Here is a 19,187-nt window from a genome sequence, read left to right on the forward strand (position 1 = left end):
CATTTATGCCAATTCAGCCTATCCAACTAATTTTGGGAGGAAATAGTTAACATGAATGTCGGTCGTCTCATATGATGCGATCGGCACCGATGTGGACAATTTTTTCAATAATATCCTCATTATTTTTTGAATTTTTGTAGTTTTTTTCCTTTTATAGTTTTTTTCATTCTCTTTTTTTTTTTTTTAACAAAGGGTTAGCTAGGGTCGCTAGCCGACCGACCCACGTTGGCCACAATTTGCCAAAATATTATTGAAACAATGTCAATGTCAACACCAGTCGAGTCACTAAGAACTCTAGCATCCATGTCAGCGATTTTCATTCAAAATTGATTGGATGGACTGAATCGACACAAATAAAAAAGATTTAGATCTTAATTGAAAAAAGAAAAAGAAATTTAGGGTAGAATTAACACAATAAATTTAAGATTTTTTTTTGTAATTTTTCAGATCAACATGTTGGAACTAATCTTTCCTTTAGCCAATTTATACATCCACCACTGTCTATCGATTAGCAATTACTTTTTAATCAACTCACTATCTTCTCCATAGGAATTACTTAGTTACAAGATGAAATTAAAAAAAAAAAAATTTGGAGAGGAAGGCACTTTGGTAATTAAACGGAAACCCAAGGGCACGGACCGGCAATCTGGCAACGCGGATCGCCGTTCACATGCACAAAACACTATACGAAGCATTCTGATTGGCCCACGGATACACTAATAAGACGCCCTCGTCGCCCGAGCCTCGCCACATTCGCAATCTCTCGAAGCCGCGCTCGCTCTCCTCACCAACTTCCCGCGCGTCGACAGCACTCGCGAGGGTTTATCCTGCCGCACGAATCCGGTTTCGTCTCTGCGCTCGATTGTTTCTCGAGGTGCGATCGATCGCTCCCGTCACGGGGGAAGCGGTAGTCGATGCTTATCGCTCCGCTGGGAGCTTGATTTTCGTTTTGATTGAGTTTTTTATTAGATCTCTCTCGGGTTTTCGCAGGAGCTGAACATGGAATTGGCCGCAGCAGCAGCCTTTCAGCCGCCGATCGGCACGTCGAGGCGCTCGTCGTGCATGTGTAGATCGGGTGTTTTGAAGGCCGATGGACCTAACTTTGTGCGTTTTGGCACCGGATTGCCTGCCTCGTCGAAGGTTATCTTTTGCCTCGCGATTTCGGTCGAATTCATTTGAACCCGGTTGATGGATATGGCTTACTTCGAATAACCCGAGTGTAATTCTGAGAGTTCTGCTGGTCGCATGAGATGTCCAGATTTTTCATTCTGTGATTGTGGTTTCTTCATGAACTTTTTTCCAACAGGTCAAATGCTTTGATAGTGTCTTTCGGTCCCTGTTCCCTTGTGTTCTCTTTTAGCGACAGCCACACATGTTTTTTAGCTGGAGTTTGTGGAGCAGAGTCTTACATATGACGAAAAAATCGGTAAAATGGGTGCTGGAGGAACATTTCTTGGTGAAAGCTCAGGGCCTGTTTCGTTGAAATGTCATATTCAAGCTTTTGAATGTCATTGCTTCTATCCTGCAATATACTTATCAAGCGTCTCTGGGAAACTTCAAGTATATATTTGTCTATGTAGTGCCAAATGGAATTGATTGTTCATGATTTGTATTGGACTTGTGGATGGAGCTTTGTCAAGATTGTTACATCAGGTTTCTGGTTTCTCTACTGGCGTCTTATTCCTTCTTTAAGTTAGTGGGATGTTTAACTCACATATTGTGAATCCCGACAAGTCCAGTTGCTTCAGAATCAGCTGGAAAGAGCCAACGTTACAAAAATGATATTATTCTTTTAAGTTCATTGTGTGATCGTGTTTTCCTTTTGCAAATTCATGTTGCCTGAACATTTATTGTGGTGATTTGCGATGTATTGGTATTTTGACTTGTTCATTTCGTTGATCAATTGATGTATGGCAGCAGCGTTACACTTCAAGTCTTAGCTCAAGGGCAGGCCATCGGAGAGTGGCCGTGGGAAGCAGGAGATGCGTGGTTGTTAGAGCTTCGGCTTCTTTTGAATCAGCGGGTTCTAGTGCTCCTATTGCACCACTTAAGCTGGAATCACCCATTGGGCAGTTTCTATCAGAGATCTTAGCGAGCCATCCACATCTTGTGCCTGCTGCAGTTGAGCAGCAGCTTGAACAGCTCCAAACCGACCGCGATGCTGAGATAAAAAAGGAAGAACCTTCTGCTTCTGGTACAGAGCTGGTTTTGTACAGGTTAGAAGAATATCACTCGGTGTAATCAGTTAAGGCATGAATAATCTTTCTAGATGCTAATAATTTGTAATTTATAATTTTTTTCATCCATCAGGAGAATTGCTGAGGTAAAGGCTAACGAAAGGAGAAAGGTTCTGGAAGAGATATTGTATGCATTGGTGGTGCAAAAATTCATGGATGCAAATGTATCCTTGATACCGTCCATAAATTCTCCTCCTTCAGACCCTTCAGGTCGAGTTGACGGTTGGCCTACTCAAGAAGAGATGCTTGAGCAGCTTCACTCTCCTGAAGCCTATGAAATGATCCAAAATCATCTGGCTCTCATTTTGGGAAACCGCATGGGTGATACTACTTCTGTTGCCCAGATAAGCAAACTCAGGGTTGGACAGGTCTATGCAGCTTCAGTGATGTATGGGTATTTCCTCAATCGGGTTGACCAGAGATTTCAGCTTGAGAAAACAATGAAAGTTCTTCCTAGTGCGTCAGATGATAATGAGGTTAATAACATTCAGCAAGTTGTTGGAGAAGACAGAAAGCCGAACACTGGAGATGATACTTTCCAGACAGTGCAGTCCCATCCTGGAGCTTCCTCGTGGCCTGGCAGCATGAGCCCCGGGGGTTTTGGTAATGGATTAAAACCCTCCAGGTTGCGCACCTACGTGATGTCCTTTGATGGAGAGACACTTCAAAGATATGCAACGATCAGATCGAAAGAAGCTGTGAGCATCATTGAGAAGCACACAGAGGCCTTGTTTGGAAGACCTGAGATTGTTATAACACCTGAGGGCACAGTAGATTCTTCGAGGGACGAGCTTATCAAGATCAGCTTTGGTGGTTTGAAGAGACTTGTCCTGGAAGCTGTAACTTTTGGTTCTTTCCTCTGGGATGTTGAGAGCTTTGTTGATTCCAGATATCATTTTGTGACAAATTGAAGCATGTTTGCTGGGGAAATCCGATGACATTGCACAACTGGCTATCTTGGACAATAGAGTGTAACACGCCGGTGATAGAGCTGGCTATAGCTTCTGCTACTTGTCTGTACATATGCATGGGATTGCTCTTGCTAAGGATTGAAGAAAGTCAAATTTGGTACTAATGCAATTACTCATCCGGTTACCTTTTTGGAAACTACCTTCTCCTTTGACCCTCGAATATGTTATATGAAATAAATGGTATTCATACATTTGAAGTTGATCAATTATCTGCTGGTGATTGAGAAGCCAAAGAACTTCAAAGTCCAGAGGGAAAAATCAATGTCTACTTTAGAAGGAGGAAACACTTGTACAATTGGTATGACTGTGTTGTTGAAACAAACTTGCTGAGTACTAATTAACCAGCAATATCTCAACAGGTGTGTTCTGTTTATCTATATATTTAGTATAGCATTGAGGTGAGACGCCATGAGTTGGAGTATGTTTAAGGCCAAAGCAGAGATAAGTTGCACAGAAGCCTCCAAACATGGTACTTTCTTTTTTTTTTTTTGGTCGAACCAAGCATGGTACTTGAAGGATATGTAAAATTCATTGTCCACTTCAACTTCAGCAAAAAATGGTATCTACCCCCTTGTTTTTTTGTCACTGTTTACTAATGACAGAGAGATTCTGCCAACGTTCAGTGACTGCTTGTTGACATTCAATTGCATTTTCATGAGTGATGCATGGAGATCATATCTTGAACTTTCCTGCTAGATTGATCGCTAGCTACTTTGTTATGTGTCTGCTATCTCATGCTGATAGAAACTCTTTCGCCGAGTTGGATAATTGTAAGAGCCAAGAGGATTTTTTTATGTCTCTTGATATTTCATATTTGTGAAATGCCGCTTTATCTTGCTAGTTGTTTGAGATCATTAGTGTAAGGAGGTGGCTACTGGTTTCTGGCTTGCAGCTGTGTTTTGTGAGTGAGCGTGCTAAATTAGGTATTACTATGGACCGAGAACATAGGTTTGGAAAAATTTAGATGATGTATCTTTGCTGAAAATGTTGGGAAACATTAATTTTAGGTCAGCTCGAGTAAGTTGAACTGATGTGAAGCCTTGTCCATCACAGTATCTTCACGTCACCCCTTCAGTTTATCAATGCTTTTGGACCTACTTCGCTTGATAGAAGTTGGACAACGCTGCATGCAAATAAGTCATGCGGGTGAATTAGTTGGATGATCTAGTTTAGCTATTCACTTCTCATAAACAATGGCTAACTGCCTGCTACGTTTTGTGCGGATGAAAGTGGGCTTTTTCATTTCTTCGCAGTGTGGATGTTTCATCTTCTTTTCTTATTCGTGAAAATGGCAATCATTTCAGTGGTGGTTGCTTACCAAATCGACACCGAAGGTTCAAAGGTTGGTTAGTCCCGAATGAGTGTGAATGTCGGCGTCGTGCTTGTTGATCTCACTGAAGTTTCTGCTAGTGGCGAATATGGTCGGTAGTTTCAAGCGGCGAATACGGCTTTACTTTCAAGCTGCCTATTTTGCCGGATGCAATGGTGAAAATTGCATCTGACGCACCTTTTAAAGGTCTATGCCTTGGCTACTCTGAGAAATAGAAAGAACAAAGAACAGGAAGCCTCGAATGCAACTTGACATCGATTGTGAGCTCCTACCCCAGAAAGCTAAGCAGATTGTATTGCTGAAGCTTGGCCCGACGATCTCCGAATGAAACCGATACACAGACACAAGCCTACTTTTGCACTTGCCGCAGCGTGAACTTTGAATCCCCTTAATGCCTGTTCTCCTTTTTCGTTAATGTTGGTCCCTGGAAATGACAATCTTTACCAAACCGCTTACAATGGAGCAAAACACAGCCGTTGGCTCTTGCATTAAGACGACGGCGCAACGAACTGCACAGAGCATGCAAAAAGCCAAGCTTGCCAGTCACTGTATGGGTTCAAGTAAATGGTATCTGTCTCTGTCTCTGTCTCTCTCTCTCGTTGTTGAATTTCGTGGAAATTTCCTTTTGTTGCATTCGGACTGTACGCTGTTTTGTATTGTAATTGCCTCCATGCCCGTAGGCTGTTAAGTGAATTTCGGTTTATGTTATTCATGTCAGCCTTCACCACTGTACAAAATCAAGGGAATGGCCGAACCCCTTGCCACCCTCAATCCTAACGACTGACCGGTCTCCAACTACAATGCTAATTGCTAGCTCATATGCTTCGCTATGGGAGCTGCTAAACAAATTGCCCCCCTCAATTCCTTCAGATTTCATCGATCTTGCCATTGTTTCCTGCAATGGATGATTGATCCCTCTCCCTGCTCAAATGGGTTATCTCTAGATGGCAGAGTGAAGCTGCTTCGACACGTTCCATGTGTATAAGGCCTCGCCGAAGACATCGTAGAAGACGATCTCCGCGTTGGACCGAGTCAAGCGCACTGACATGAACCCTTGCCCATCGTAGAAGAAGCTCACGTTGCCTCTGTTAGTCTGTTTGATATCGCCCCTCCATGCTTTCGACCCTGCTCCGCTCGTTAGGAATTGTATTGGGCTGCACAAAGAAAAGAGAAATGCACCATCAGCCACTTAGTAAATTAGGATACCAATTTGCTGTGCACATCTCTGCACAGGGAATTTGTCTGTATGGTAATTACCTTTCGGAGTCCCTGATGTGTTCGAGGCAATGGTCGTGCCCGTTCATGTAGAAGTTGACCGTGTTCGCCTGAAATTCAGGAACAAATTTGAAGCTTTTAGATCGAGTTTAAGCAGCAGAAAACCCTTCTATTGCTTGATTAGCAAAAAGATATAGCAGTTTTGGAACTTTGATTTACCCGAAGAATCGGGAGGAGATGCTTGATGAGCTCTTTAGTATCACCATGATGACTTATGCTTCGGATAGCATGGTGGCCAACGACGATCTTCCACTGAGCGGTTGATGCCTTCAGCGCGGATTCCACATCCTACACAAAAGGTTTGAACCGAGGCTCAGACATGCCGCATATGTCCAAGAGCACTGGCTTAGCTATCAAATGAGCATTGAATAAATTGATTACATGATCTTGATGAAGCTCGTCTTAATCGATTACCTTAAGTAGGTTGGCGATGTAGGTCCTGCGTGTTTTAATGCCGCGCCAATCGTAGGTATGTCCCTCTGAATCGGTGAAGTAGGATAGGACAAACGGGGTGGTGTCCAAGAAGAAGATCTCAACCAATTCTGAGGAGAATCAAAAGAAGAAAATCATCAAGGTCTTTAATTCATGAACGTGTTCATCAGATAACCAAATCCAAGCCGAAGCTAGGTGATGTTGGCAACCGAAAAAACGTTGCAAGGACGTAAGATCAACCTGCATTGACAATGAAAGATCTCAAACAGAGCCATCTCGTATCAATTCGTCTCAGGACAGGGCTCAACTGTGCCTCTACATCTCCCCTGTAATCATGGTTGCCCAGAACTGCAAGAGGAAAACCCAGAAAACCAAAAAGTTCACAAAAGAATTGATTCAGACTAAATTACCCATCTTGATAGAGAGGTGGTGAATGGTGATACTAACCACTGTACCACTGTTTTTGCAAGCTTTTGGCAGTGTAGATGTTGGTGAAAGACTCTTCAAAGGCAGGGTCAAGTTCACCAGTTAAGCCATTATCATAGAAATTGTCTCCTGTTGATACCACAAAGTCTATGTCAAGCTCCTCCCCAATTCTCCCCATCTGCACCAAAACATAAAACAACACGAAAAACGTAAATTTTAATATATGGTATTTTAATGAAATGACCCGTCATTAGGCTATAATCCCACTTTGCCAAAAAGAAAAAAAAAAGGAAAAGAAAACAGCTGTGCTTGGTCCTCCAAAGTCAGAGATATCACGTGATTGTGGGGGTGCAACTACCTGCAAATTTAGTGGGTCACGAGAAGAAACACGAGTTTGCAATTATCGATGCTAGGTTTGAATAGTAGGTTCTTCATTATGTCAGGTAGAGAGAGAGACAGAGGGAGAGGGGAGGAACTATCTTCCATTGGCAAAAAAAAAAGGCTAAAAATGGGGGAAAAAAGAGAGGCTATGATGATCTTGGCATAAACCCAGAAGCCATTTTCTTGACAACTCCAGAAAAAATCGAACCTTTTCTTGTTTCGATAGGAAATCAGAAGGTAAAGACACAAACCTTCATCATTTGAACAAAGGAACAAATGAGGGGGGGGAGAGAGAGAGAGAGAGAGAGAGAGAGAGAGAGAGGTGGTTTTATTACCTGGAGAGCAACTTGAGACTGGTTGAAATCACCACGCCGGCCCCAGTCACCCACCACCAAGAAGCTGAGCGACCCGTCGGGCTTAACGGGTTGCTCGAATCTCTGCAGCTCTGCATGAACCGAGACCAACGCCAACACGAGCACAAGCCCCGCACCAACCACAAGAGCCATGGCTCTGCTGCACAAATCTCCTCCCATGGCTCTCTCTCTCTCTCTCTCTCTCTGAATATGAAAGGAAGGAAAAAGCTCAGAACAAAGAAGAGGATGAAGAATAAGGAGATCCAACAACGTTGAATATAGATAGTGCTCCTCTCTCTCTCTCGATAATGGTGATGGACCCCTTGCTTTTTTTTTTTTTTTTTTTTTTTTGCGGTTTTTATTTCGACATTAAGGAAAGTGAGTGTGCCCTTTTATAGAACAAAAAAGCTGGCCACGTATATTGTGGGGGAATAAATCCGAGTCATGTGTGGAAGATAACTCGAAACCATCGTTAACCAGTGACTTCTGTTTGCCCGAAAATAAATAGAACTAATAATAAATCATGACATCCGTTCAAGATCGAGCCGCCAATCATGTTTTGCCACGTCTTTGCCATGGCAACCACTCTTTGGCTATCATAAAATTCATTATTCATCGCGGAAGTAAGGGCAAACACGGATCCTAGTCTATACGGGGAATCAGATCGGCCAGAACCGGCCGGTCAAGTCCCGGGCCGGTTATAGGGTCAATAGGATCGGTTCCACAGATCTGGAACCGACCGTATAAAAACTATTCAGTGTTAGGTAACAAGGCCAGAACCCATCCATTTTGAACCTGATCGCACCCAACTGCAACATCGGATTTCATTTCACTAATGAATTAGGCCCACTTTCTTAATTTGATTTATCTCCAACTCTATTATTGACTATCTTGCTCGATACTTTTTAAAATTATTGGACATTTTAATTTGCTTTGGTAACTCCACAGTAAATGTTGTCTCTCCAAAGATTTTCATTAATCATCGATCAATGCGGTAGACATGCCTATATATAAATTCGACTTTGATCCAAAGAAAATAAAATTACCCAATAAACATTGCCGAATTTCGAATTACCTCCCCCTTTCTTCTTGGATAAAATAGTAGAGGCTCGCCCTTTTCTTGTCCTCCCTTTCTTTGGCTCGTTATTTTCCTCAAAAGAGTCGGTAAATCCGTAGAGGCAAAACGCCGGCCGCGAGAAGCAAGAGCTCCCTTGCCCTTCTTTATATAGACAAAAAGAAGGACAAAATTTAGAATGGCCGGGATAGAATTAGGAGCTCATAAAGATAGTTAATTGAGATAATCACAAATTATTTATTCCGTCGTTTGATAAAAAGAAAAAAAAGTGCTGGCATTATTCACAGAGAATAATGCGAATATGCCATGGGATCAATCGAATCCCGCAATGTCGGATCATGGAATATTCCAATGTCTGAGGCCAAGATCCTGGACCAGAGGCCCACTTTGGGAAACGGGTGGGCTGTCTTCTCTCGGTAAAATCCAAGCGGCTTGGGTTGGCAAGTTGAATTTAAATAAGATTATCTTGTAGATTTTTATTGTTTTTTTGTCTGGCAAATAATGAAATTATAATTAATTATATTGTATTTTTTTTTATATTTTCTTTTATTAACGGGTCGACGCATCGATTCCGTGTGTCATGGGAAAATTCGAAACGTCGAACACCGATGGTTGTTTTCTTTTTAAAGTACTCGGCAAAGATCTAAAAATTAATTTACTTGGGGAACAATCGGAATTAAGGTCGCGACGGCGCTCATGCTCGCCTCGTTATCGTCTTCAAAATCACGAGCCGTCGAGCCATGTTAAAACGAGTGCCCCAAGGCCACCGCTTTTGGTCGTAGTTCTTCGGGGAAAGGAGAGTTTCTTACAAAACGCCATGCCCTGCTTAAAAAAAAAAAAACACTCCGAGGGCCGCCGGTGAAAACACGGCAGAAGTACCCGGAGAACCGAAGACTGGCGGGTTTAACGGGCTCGGCAAAGGGTAGGCCCAGAAAAGATGGCCCAAATAGATGGCGGGCCGGACATCAGCTTCTAGCTCACAACTTAAAAAGGCCCAAGTTGAAGCTCCTGATTCCCAAACCCAGAGCCGATGTGAGGGAGAGAGAAAGAGAGAGGCAGTAAATAACGGGGTCCGAGGTCCAACCAATTGTCAAATGTTTGACCCAGGTTTCTGACCCGAAATGGTGGTTGACCCGTGTACCTGAGCGGATCATGTTTTTGATCGACGTCATGGTACAGAGGGAATCCGGACAGAGTCGAGTTAACATATCTAAAACATGAATTGTCACGTTCAGTCCTCCAAATAAATCGTCTCTCCAACTCGTTATCAGTACTTCTACCAAAAAAAAATTCTTTATCCACGCAATCGAATGAAAAGAAAAGAAAAGAAAACAAAGAAAAGACGAGAGAGGGTGAATTTCTTTGTCAACAATGGTTACAATCGACCCACCCCTACTTATGTTATCAGAAGATGGGGATAATCCCGGTTGCTAGACCAGATGTTATCGAATGTCTACACAAACAATATCGAGGATTTAAGCATCGGGGCGTTCCTCCTAGGACAAAGTCCAAGAGCCTTCTTTTATCTTTGGTTTTGAATGCCGTCCAATCGGGTATTTTGACCGGAGAGTCTACTATCGGCAACTCAATAATCCAATGCATCACGCCCCACCTCATTATTGAAAACCAAGAGCTGATTTTTTGAATGCATGTATGTTTGCCCACGGACCCAATAACTCATAAACCCTAAGACTACATTGGAGCTAGGCTTGCCCCATATCCATTGCCTTGCTAGCTAGGGTTTGAGACATGCGCCTTTCACCTAGGACATAATGCAGACAGAACGAGCTGTGCTAATAATGAGGAAGACACGAGCTGCGCAAATAATGAGGAAGACGAATTTCACCAACATGGTTGGAGAAAAAACCTCACAACATCGTGAACCAGAAGGAGGAGGAGGAGGAGGAGGAGGAGGAGAAGAAGAAAGAGAAGGCTAGTGACTGAGTCAAAACGGCCAAGGTAGTAACAGCAGCTGAGCCGCAGTAGCACCCACAGAAACCCTAGAAGAAAAGAACTGGCTGGTCCCCTAATAAATCCATGCAAGGCAATGTCTCCATCCATCTCAGTTTCACAAATCTCATTGTTGGGGGTTGACGTGAAAGCTCGTTCACAGCCCACTTTGCACTTTGCACTCACCCCTTTGAGTCACTCATCTCTGACCACCTCTGTATTTTTGTCATTCTTTTCCCTACTCTCTCTCTCTTTTTTGTGGGCATTGGGTGTCGAGATCAGAGAAAACCCAAAAGTCAAAAAGACTAAAAAAAGGAGGAAAATAAAGGCAGAGCTCCAAAAAAGAAAAGGAGTAAGAAAAGAAAAAAAAACAGCAATTTCACCTTAAAGAGAGACAGGAGGCTATCAATCAGTAGCCCTTCTTTCTCGTGTCCAAGAAGAAAAGCCTTGGAATTGTTGATAAAGTCTGTCTTTCTCTCTCTCTCTCTCTCACATCCTTCAATCATAAAGCCATCGATTGCAAAATCATTTTCCTTCCCTTCATTTACTGATTAGGTTTTCCTGTGCCATCTGCTTTGCTAGGTTGGCCTTATCTCTCTATCGTTTTTTTTCTCCTCCCCTGTCCTCCTCCCTCTTCTGTATTTACAGAGATGCCACATGGTCCATTGGGTGTGTGCGGCTTTTTTCATCAGTTCATACCTATATAAATTTTTCTAGGCTTAATATCACAAAAAACTCTAAATTGTTATAAATATGACAAATTTATCCCTCAATTAGTTTTCATTAAATTTTATTGTCAAATTGCTGACTTGAATGACACGTAGCAATTGATGAGTGTGCCGATTTGGGGTTTTTAGCCTACGTTTGTCACAAGTGTATCGGTTTAAAGTTTTTCTTGGTATTAACCTAATTTAACCAAAACTAACGATGTGTAAATTTGTCACATGTGAATCAATTTGAGATTTTTAGTGATTAAACAGTTAGTTTAGGATAAATCCGTCACACTTGTACCAATTTGAGGTTTTGTGTGATTAAAAAAAAATTAGTTCGGGGTAAATTTATCACATGTATATTATTTTGAGATTTTTAGTGATTAAAAAGTTAGTTTAGGGTAAATTCGTCAAAACTGCACGAGTTTGAAGTTTTTTGTGTTTAAATAAATTAATTTGAAATAAATTTATCACAAGTATACTAGTTTAAGATTTTTTCGTGATACTAACACATTTTTCTTCCTCTTCTAATACTTTCAGCATAGCTTCTGTTTTCAAACTGGGGTGTTTCGGCCAGCTATATACTCCTCATTCCTGTCTTTTCAACTGCCTAAATGAAGTGGTAGCTGGATAGAGTCTTATGAGTTGTTAACAGTGACTTCACTTGCCAGGAAAAAAGTGAATTTTTGTGGTTGTTGAATGTGGCTCGAAGTTAGAGCCGATTTGGTTTGAAACAGCTTGAATTGGATTCCTGGACATCCGGAACGAGCGAAGTAATTTAGAGCGTATCGACCCAAAAAAAAAAAAGTAATTTAGAGCGCGCGAGGACATGTTAAGGACATCCTAAATTGCATGGCCGACATCCAGATTAAGTGGCCAATCAAGGCGAGCTTCTGTGGGTTCGAATCGATTTGTTCGGGCGTTTTTAGAGAGCCATCACAAGAAATCAAGGGATGAAGATTTTCTTGATTATTTATTGTGAGTCTTAATCCGGGGTAGTCGAAGTGGGAAATTCTTGTGAGTGAGTGTGAATGAGCCATTTCAATCTCCTCTTTGCTGATTATAGCGGAACATTCTCGTCGATCTCTTTTCGTGGAGTAGGCACACCGATGAACTACAAAAAAAATTATATTGTCGGCTTTACTTTCGACCATCATTCTCGCTTGAACCGTTTTGGTCTTGACTGCGCTTCCTATATTGTGTAACAGAGGCAGATCAACTTCTTTGAAGTCTTGCTTTTTAAATTTCCCCACAACAAATTAGAATTATTTTCATCTTTTAGGGAATGAAAAAGGTTTCGAATCAAATTTTGTTTAAAAAATTAAGTCACAACAAATACATAGCATGTGTTTTGATGGTTTTTCCATTTCGCTTTTGACTTACACTTTTATCTTTTAGTATTTGACTTTTATTTTATTTTTTTGTCACTTTTTGGCTTGCCTATGAATCAATTTTTTAGCCGTGGCGGGCAAGTGGAAAAGTACCCTTTTCATCAATTCAAATAACTCGAATTAAGCACTTGTAATTGCTTGTAATTTTTTTCCAAAAGGTTAAGCTGTCAATAAGCAAGTCCATTATTGAGAAAAGTACCAAAAAGGAAGTCCTAAACACATGTCGCGTTGGTGCTAATTCAGTTTTAGCCTTTTCAATTGGACCGATTTAATCATAAACATTTTGTATTTATGTTAATTGAGTCCACTTGTTCAATTTTAACAGGAAATCATTGACGTGGACACCAGCCATCTTATGTGGCATGGGTGATGCTGATGTATAAATTGAAACTTTAATTACTTTTTTCTTTCATTTTGGTTGGAAAGGGTTGTCGGCTACCCTCGCCAGATTTGGGCGAAGGCCTTCGCAGTCTCGCTTGCTGCTGGCTAAGTAGCCCTTGTTGGCATGTGAAGTCAAAAATATTTCATTAAGGGCCTTTTTTTCTTTTGTCCTTTTTTGGTCCTAGGTTAAAAGCTATATCTCTTACATTAGCGATGTAAAGATAGTAGCCATCGTAAGTGCAGAGAGAGAGAGAGAGAGAGAGAGAGAGAGAGAGAGAGAGAGAGAGAGAAGCACAAAGTAGCGAATAGAGAGAAAAAGAAAAAGAGAGGCTGTGATGGTATTCTTGAATGTTCTCAATTTCTTTTTGCTCCGATCTTATGAGAAGATTGTTAGTTGTATTCCTACTTTTATTGAAGATTAGTGGATTCGCAGAGTGTCTTTGCGCGGAGATGTAGCCCAAATTTGGGTGAACTTCGATAACAAATTTTATGGTGTATTCTTCTGATTATGTTCTTTTTATTATTATATTCTGTCAACGTAGATTGTTTGCTAAGATTATTTTTCGGGAATCGGTGTACGATTCCTAACAGCCCTCGCTAAATCTGGTGAGAGCTTATTGGTCCTCTCCAATCAAAATGAAAGGAAAAAATAAATTCAAAATTCAAAAAAGGTTTTAAAAATAGAAAGCATCCATATCGGCGCCGGTCGCCCCACATAAGACGACTAACATCCACTTCAACAATTTCCTGCTAAAATTGGCTGGATAAACTCGGTTGAAACGAATGTAAAAGGTTTAGGACTAAATCGATCAAATTGAAAGATTTAGGATTGCATTGACACAATGTAATGGGTTTATGACTTTTTCGATACTTTTCCCTCCCAATATATAGATTTAGCATTTTTCTCATGTCGGTTGAGCCTTGACATATAGAAGATGAACATAATCGTAGGCATAGCCACAATGAAGTGGAAATGAGGGAGGAATCCGCCGAAACATAATAAGAGACAATTAGATTTCAGGATTGGAATTGCGCCCTGATACTGTACTAGACAAATCGTTCGGTCTATCCAATGTACATCTAGCATATCACTTAACAATGACAATGCATTTTAAGGTTGTAGAAGCGCAAATATTCAAGAAAACCCTGGTCTTCATGTAAACTTAGATGTTCAATTAGTCTTAAGCCAAACTAAGGGGTGTATAAAGCATGGTCCAAAGTCGGCTGCAAATACTATATGATTACAAAGTTTCAAAAAAGCTTAGCTTTGAAATTTTTTCTCCAACCTTTTGGTAGGAGCTGTTGTCAATCTTTTGTCACATCTCAGGATTACGATCTCAAATGACATAAGCGGCACACAAAAATGTGGCATTTTTCACACTAATCATTGTCTTTTTCCTCAATATATAAACTATGAAAATTCGTGGTCAAGAGCAAGACTCCCCATTTGGTAGTTCAAACCCTAGAATGTCATAATCACTGCTATTCCATTTGCTTGTTGGGTCTATAAAAATAGTTGGTGGACGAACCAAGTCATTTGCAATTAAAAAGGGTTTACATTACTCGATTTGGTTATCTCAGCAAATGCCCCGTTAAACTTGTTTAGTGTCCAACATTTCCTAACCATATCTCACCATAAAACCCTAACCATTGAAAATATTTGAATTACCATTCGTTTATAGCATTTCCAATACGCTAGGGTAGTAGATGAGGATCGGCTGAAATTATCTTTCTCGACAGATTCAACCGAGATCAAAATCAAGTGAAAAATGATTTCACATAGATGTGATGAAACAAATATCTTATTAACCTATGTTTTTAAGGCACTGCATATAAGTTTAGCGCAACAAATTTACTTGTAACAAGAAATTAAAACACATAAAAATATATATATTTTTTTCATGCATGGATCATGTTAATACATGTTTTGGGACATTCGTAATTGTTAAAAATATACTTATTTTGATAATTCAATTTTCAAAGTATGATTACACATAACAAGAGAAGCAAAGAGTGTTCAGTGTATCTAAACCTACGAAATCTTCTTAATAATAATTGACAAGTATATCTCGAGCATTCGCTCACGAAAATCCTTGTCATTTTTTCAAACGCAAATGAAAAAAATGAAAAAAAATGACAACGAACCTGAACCGTTGGGGCGTCCCACATTAGTTCAGGAATTAGGTTCACCGAATAACTTTTGGAACATACTTGCCATAATCCAAAGGGAACCCTAGATTACTAAGCAAGAAAAAGAGGGAGGGAACAAGTTTTGATAGCCTTGACTTGTAAGGTGGAGAAACAATAAATAGGAGTGTGGTAGCTTGAATGTAATAAAACTTTCAACAGATGCCGAACCAGTGAGGTGTCATGTCATTATTATTACCTTTTCTTCTTCTCCTCCTCCTTCCAAAATTCCATTCTTCCTTTCTTTCTTCCTTCTTCTTCCCCACATTCGGTGGTGCAATTCAATGAAGGGCAAAAAGGAAAGACAAGCAATTAAAGTCACTGCAGGTAATCCTAGTTTTCTGCTTTAGCTGACCGGCGTGGGAAGATTCAAAACCCTAGCAGTAGCTACAACAACTATGTTATAAAAAATGTTTTTTTTTTAAATTCAAAAGCTTCAAATATATTTGTCCCACAAAAAAGGGGAAAAAAAAAAACAAAAAGAGGACCTGACACACACAAACACACATTATTTTTACTGAGAATGGCCATGATTTTATCAATGATGGGATTGGATAGCCGAGCACGTTACCTCCCGGATTTGTAGTGAAGGTGCCGGCGAAATTCAATTCTAAATCCCATGGCGGTTCATGGCGACAGGAACTTTGTGTTTTGTTTAATTCCACATATAAAAAATTAAGCAGAGGAAAAAAAAAAGAGATTTATGGAAACAAGAAGGCAAATTTACCGAGCTCTTTTTCCAGTCTTTTATAAACCCTTAATCTAATAAGAATATTCATTTCTTAGTTTGGAAATTTCTTAACACGATGCAACGAATGCCTAAGGCACAAACTTACCAGAGGTCCGTCCGTGATATGATTCGTGCTAGAGGCTTGATATTAAAGACGGTGTGAATGGGCTACCACGCACTGAAGCCACGTCTATGAAGAACAATGATGCTCCCAATAACTTATCTTACATCGAAAGTCTTCAAGACGATAAAATTGTTTTATGTGATCAAGATCAAACAAGAAAAGTAAAAACACCAAAGACAAACATTTATCTATTGGTCCAAGATGCGAGGGAAAAGAAAGAACACAAGCTGCAATTAATGAGTTGGAAGAATCTTCAGTAGGAACGGGGTTGGAGAGAGAGGCGTTTTCACCACCTTCTAGGCTTCTAGCAATTAAGATGTCTGCTTGGGACCTTGCAATTCGGATGAAAGAAAGAAAAAGAAAAAGGGCATAAGCATATTCAATCCTTCTCTCTCTCTCTTTCTAAATTTTTTTCCTTATTTTTATTTTCAAATTCCTAGATGTGACTTCAAGACTTGGGTTGAACTCGAGGTACAGATTCAAGTCTATGTGTATTTAATGCAATTCAGGAAGAAAAAAAGAGATCGGGACAAGAAAACGAGAAGGGTTTCTTTCGTCTTTGTGATTAGTTTATGGTTTGATTTGCTCTAGAATTTTGAAAGAAGGACAAGAGACGAAATAAAGAAACAATTCTAGGGTTTGATAGTCAATGTGGGGAGGTGCAAGAGGGAGGGGTCATGTGGGGATGAGACGACAATCAATGCAAACGAATATAAATCAAATGGTAGACGATGTTTGTTGAAGGATTTAGAAGGGGGAATATTTGGGAGAATGATAAGGAATATAATAGAAACTTACAAAGGTATATCATCGAATTAGGGTTTTCTTTGGGAGCAATGGTCACCATGTGAAAGCAAGCAAACAAACCTTTAAGCTCTCTCTCTCTCTCTCTCTCTCTCTCTCTCTCTCTCTCTCTCTCTCTCTCTCTCTCTCTCTCTCTCTCTCTCTCTCTCTCTCTCCTCTTACACACATTTAGGTCAATGGGTCTATTGAGAAATCAATATATGGAGACAATAACACCCACACCTTTTAATTTTCTATGCATTTACCAAGAAAAACAAAAAAAAGACTATGGTATCATGTCCACAAATGTTACATCGTGTGCCCTCGGGATAGCCATGTCAACTCTCCGACATGTGTCACGGAGATCCCATAATGTCAAATGATACATTATTAAGCAAGAAATTTAATTGCACCCCATTCAATCTCTTTGTCACAAAGGGAGGCTTACCTTTTCTTATTGTTGTTGGAGACCCAAGAACCCTACCTTTGGCTAATGCATTTGAGAGAATAGTGATCAAACGCTCCAAAATTACCTTAACACCATACCTAAAATCAGAAAAAAAAACATAAAAGAGCAATAATACTAGGTATATTAAGTTGTTATATATCTCGGTATACTAAAATGGATGTACAAATTTGGTATTAAGTATAACAAGTGGCGTGTCTTGGCTTTGATTGGGAATACCCCGTTTATTTGAACATCCACTTACAATCCGCCGTGTTACTAGAGGTACCAAACTTTCAGCCTAATCTTGCTATTGTTAACATTACTCGTGTCAAAATCGGCACGCTAAATGCTAAGATGCGGCGGTCTACTAGGTAATGCTGCAAACCGCAAGCGAGCATTCACATTAATAAGTGATCGATGTATATTCAATACTCAACAAAAGTCTATCAAATTACATTGTATACCAACTTCGTTGATTAACTTTAGATAATTAGCATCTTTGAAAAAAAAATGAATACTTAAAGCAAGACGGAATGATTTGAGATGTGATGTAAATGCATTCAGTTCCTTTATTTAAAGATGAAAATTTGATTTAAAGGAGAAATGTTGTCTTCAAATGCATCTCTAATTATTTATTTTGCTAATGTGCACTTGTGAACGTTTTAGTGAAATAAGAGCCTCGAATAACATACTTCATATGATACCGAGCCGAAGATATATTAAGTTGGCTCGAAACTCATTGTCTCAAGTTTTTAGTGAAAGCCGACCTAGCAAAGATGTTAATAAGCTTGGATTGGAGCTCTTTTTTGCGGTCTTTCTATCAATATATGTCTTAGATTTCGTTTCATGTCTCAACCAATTGGTACCAGAACAATAATTAATTGCATGAGTCCCCAATATGTTGGTCTTTGATGAAACTGTCAAGGATGGAATCTTGCGGTAGATTAGCATCATGGCTCCAAGGAAGAGACCATGAGTCGAAGGCGAATATTATAGTCTCTTTCAAAATCTACGCACTACAAATTGAATAAGTTTTCACAACGGACAACCGGTTGAATTAGCCGGTCCACTCCGACTTTCAAAATGCTCAATGCATCCCTAGGTTTAGCGTGCCATCACATAAGCCAATCCGTGGTGATTATATAGGTGCAGCGGTCGGCGGGAATCAATCCCGCATTGCACAACAAGGAGAAACCTTAGTTGGGTTATGCAGAGTTTGGGCAAACTTAACTTGCATTGATGAAGTGATTTACAATACATACATAGGGTTTATGGCTAACACAATACAATGACAATTATGCCATTTAGTATAAACCTAATCTACCAATACTCCCCCTCAAGTTGGTGAATGTAAATATGTTAACAACTTGTTCTTAAAAGTACAAAATAAATCACGTGTAACCGGTTTCGTAAATAAGTCCGCGAGTTGGGAGTGATCGGGAACATGAAGAGTACGCAAAGTGCCATCTTGAATTTTTTTCACGAACCAAGTGACAATCAATCATGATGTGTTTGGTGCATTCGTGGAAGACAGGATTAGTGGCGATGTGGAAGGCCATTTTATTATCACAAAAAAGATCAATAGTGGCGGTGTTGACGTGAAGATTCGAGAAAAGCATGTAAAGCCATGTGATTTCGCATGCAGCAGATGCCATAGCATGATATTCGGTTCTCGCTGAGGAACAGGCAACAATGGTTTATTTCTTGGAACGCCATGAGATGGGACAAGATCCAAGAAACATGCATTAACCAGAGACAGATCGTTGGGATGTAGAATGAGATGCCCAATCGGAATCAGTATAACCATTAAGTCGGAGAGTAGAATGAGATGGGAAGAACAAACCAATGTCGGGATCATGCTTGAGATACCGCACAATGCGGAGGGCAGCATTCTAATGATCTTCATTAGGAAAGTGCATAAATTGACTAAGATGTTGCTTTGCAAAGAGTAAATCCGAACGAGTTCTTGTAATATATAATAATCTACCAATAAGTTGTCGATA

General features: G+C 40.2%; 2 protein-coding genes and 1 long non-coding RNA gene across 6 annotated transcripts; 1 reads left to right on the forward strand and 2 right to left on the reverse strand.

Annotated features, from left to right (window-relative positions):
• The first annotated feature begins 700 nt into the window (after positions 1–700).
• LOC115748731 (UV-B-induced protein At3g17800, chloroplastic) lies at positions 701–4,347 on the forward strand. 4 transcript variants are annotated; one of them, XR_007199839.1, is made up of 5 exons: positions 711–874; positions 991–1,140; positions 1,918–2,216; positions 2,311–3,223; positions 4,218–4,347. XR_007199839.1 is itself a non-coding variant. In XM_030685338.2 (4 exons), the coding sequence occupies exons 2-4, from the start codon at positions 1,000–1,002 to the stop codon at positions 3,146–3,148; spliced, it is 1,278 nt and encodes a 425-aa protein (XP_030541198.1). In that variant the 5' UTR covers positions 701–874; positions 970–999; the 3' UTR covers positions 3,149–3,563. The 4 variants fall into 4 exon arrangements, 3 of the variants coding, with proteins under 3 accessions (XP_030541198.1, XP_030541197.1, XP_030541199.1); XM_030685338.2 differs by lacking the exon at positions 4,218–4,347 and having other exon boundaries at positions 701–874; positions 970–1,140; positions 2,311–3,563; XM_030685337.2 differs by lacking the exon at positions 4,218–4,347 and having other exon boundaries at positions 2,311–3,563.
• Positions 3,764–17,676, reverse strand: LOC125316762. Its single transcript, XR_007199846.1, has 3 exons — positions 17,666–17,676; positions 8,211–8,214; positions 3,764–3,957 (listed from the first exon to the last, which is right to left on the reverse strand). It is a non-coding gene; the product is annotated as an uncharacterized LOC125316762 (long non-coding RNA).
• On the reverse strand, positions 5,226–16,875 carry LOC115748734 (purple acid phosphatase 17). Its single transcript, XM_030685341.2, has 8 exons — positions 16,829–16,875; positions 7,388–7,587; positions 6,693–6,849; positions 6,486–6,593; positions 6,228–6,355; positions 5,973–6,101; positions 5,796–5,863; positions 5,226–5,692 (listed from the first exon to the last, which is right to left on the reverse strand). The coding sequence occupies exons 2-8, from the start codon at positions 7,583–7,585 to the stop codon at positions 5,479–5,481; spliced, it is 1,002 nt and encodes a 333-aa protein (XP_030541201.1). The 5' UTR covers positions 7,586–7,587; positions 16,829–16,875; the 3' UTR covers positions 5,226–5,478.
• Positions 17,677–19,187: the final 1,511 nt, after the last annotated feature.

Source organism: Rhodamnia argentea, chromosome 1, assembly GCF_020921035.1.
Source record: "Rhodamnia argentea isolate NSW1041297 chromosome 1, ASM2092103v1, whole genome shotgun sequence".
Taxonomy (NCBI): domain Eukaryota; kingdom Viridiplantae; phylum Streptophyta; class Magnoliopsida; order Myrtales; family Myrtaceae; genus Rhodamnia; species Rhodamnia argentea.

Excerpts from the sequence above, each read along its gene's own strand:
- LOC115748734 (XM_030685341.2), bottom strand. The coding sequence starts at position 7,585 with ATGGGAGGAGATTTGTGCAGCAGAGCCATGGCTCTTGTGGTTGGTGCG. Across the intron at positions 6,102-6,227 it reads ACATCGCCAACCTACTTAAG|GATGTGGAATCCGCGCTGAA; the intron begins GTAATCGATTAA and ends CCTTTTGTGTAG. Across the intron at positions 5,693-5,795 it reads CACATCAGGGACTCCGAAAG|CCCAATACAATTCCTAACGA; the intron begins GTAATTACCATA and ends TTCTTTGTGCAG.
- LOC115748731 (XM_030685338.2), top strand. The coding sequence starts at position 1,000 with ATGGAATTGGCCGCAGCAGCAGCCTTTCAGCCGCCGATCGGCACGTCG. Across the intron at positions 1,141-1,917 it reads GATTGCCTGCCTCGTCGAAG|CAGCGTTACACTTCAAGTCT; the intron begins GTTATCTTTTGC and ends GATGTATGGCAG. Across the intron at positions 2,217-2,310 it reads ACAGAGCTGGTTTTGTACAG|GAGAATTGCTGAGGTAAAGG; the intron begins GTTAGAAGAATA and ends TTCATCCATCAG.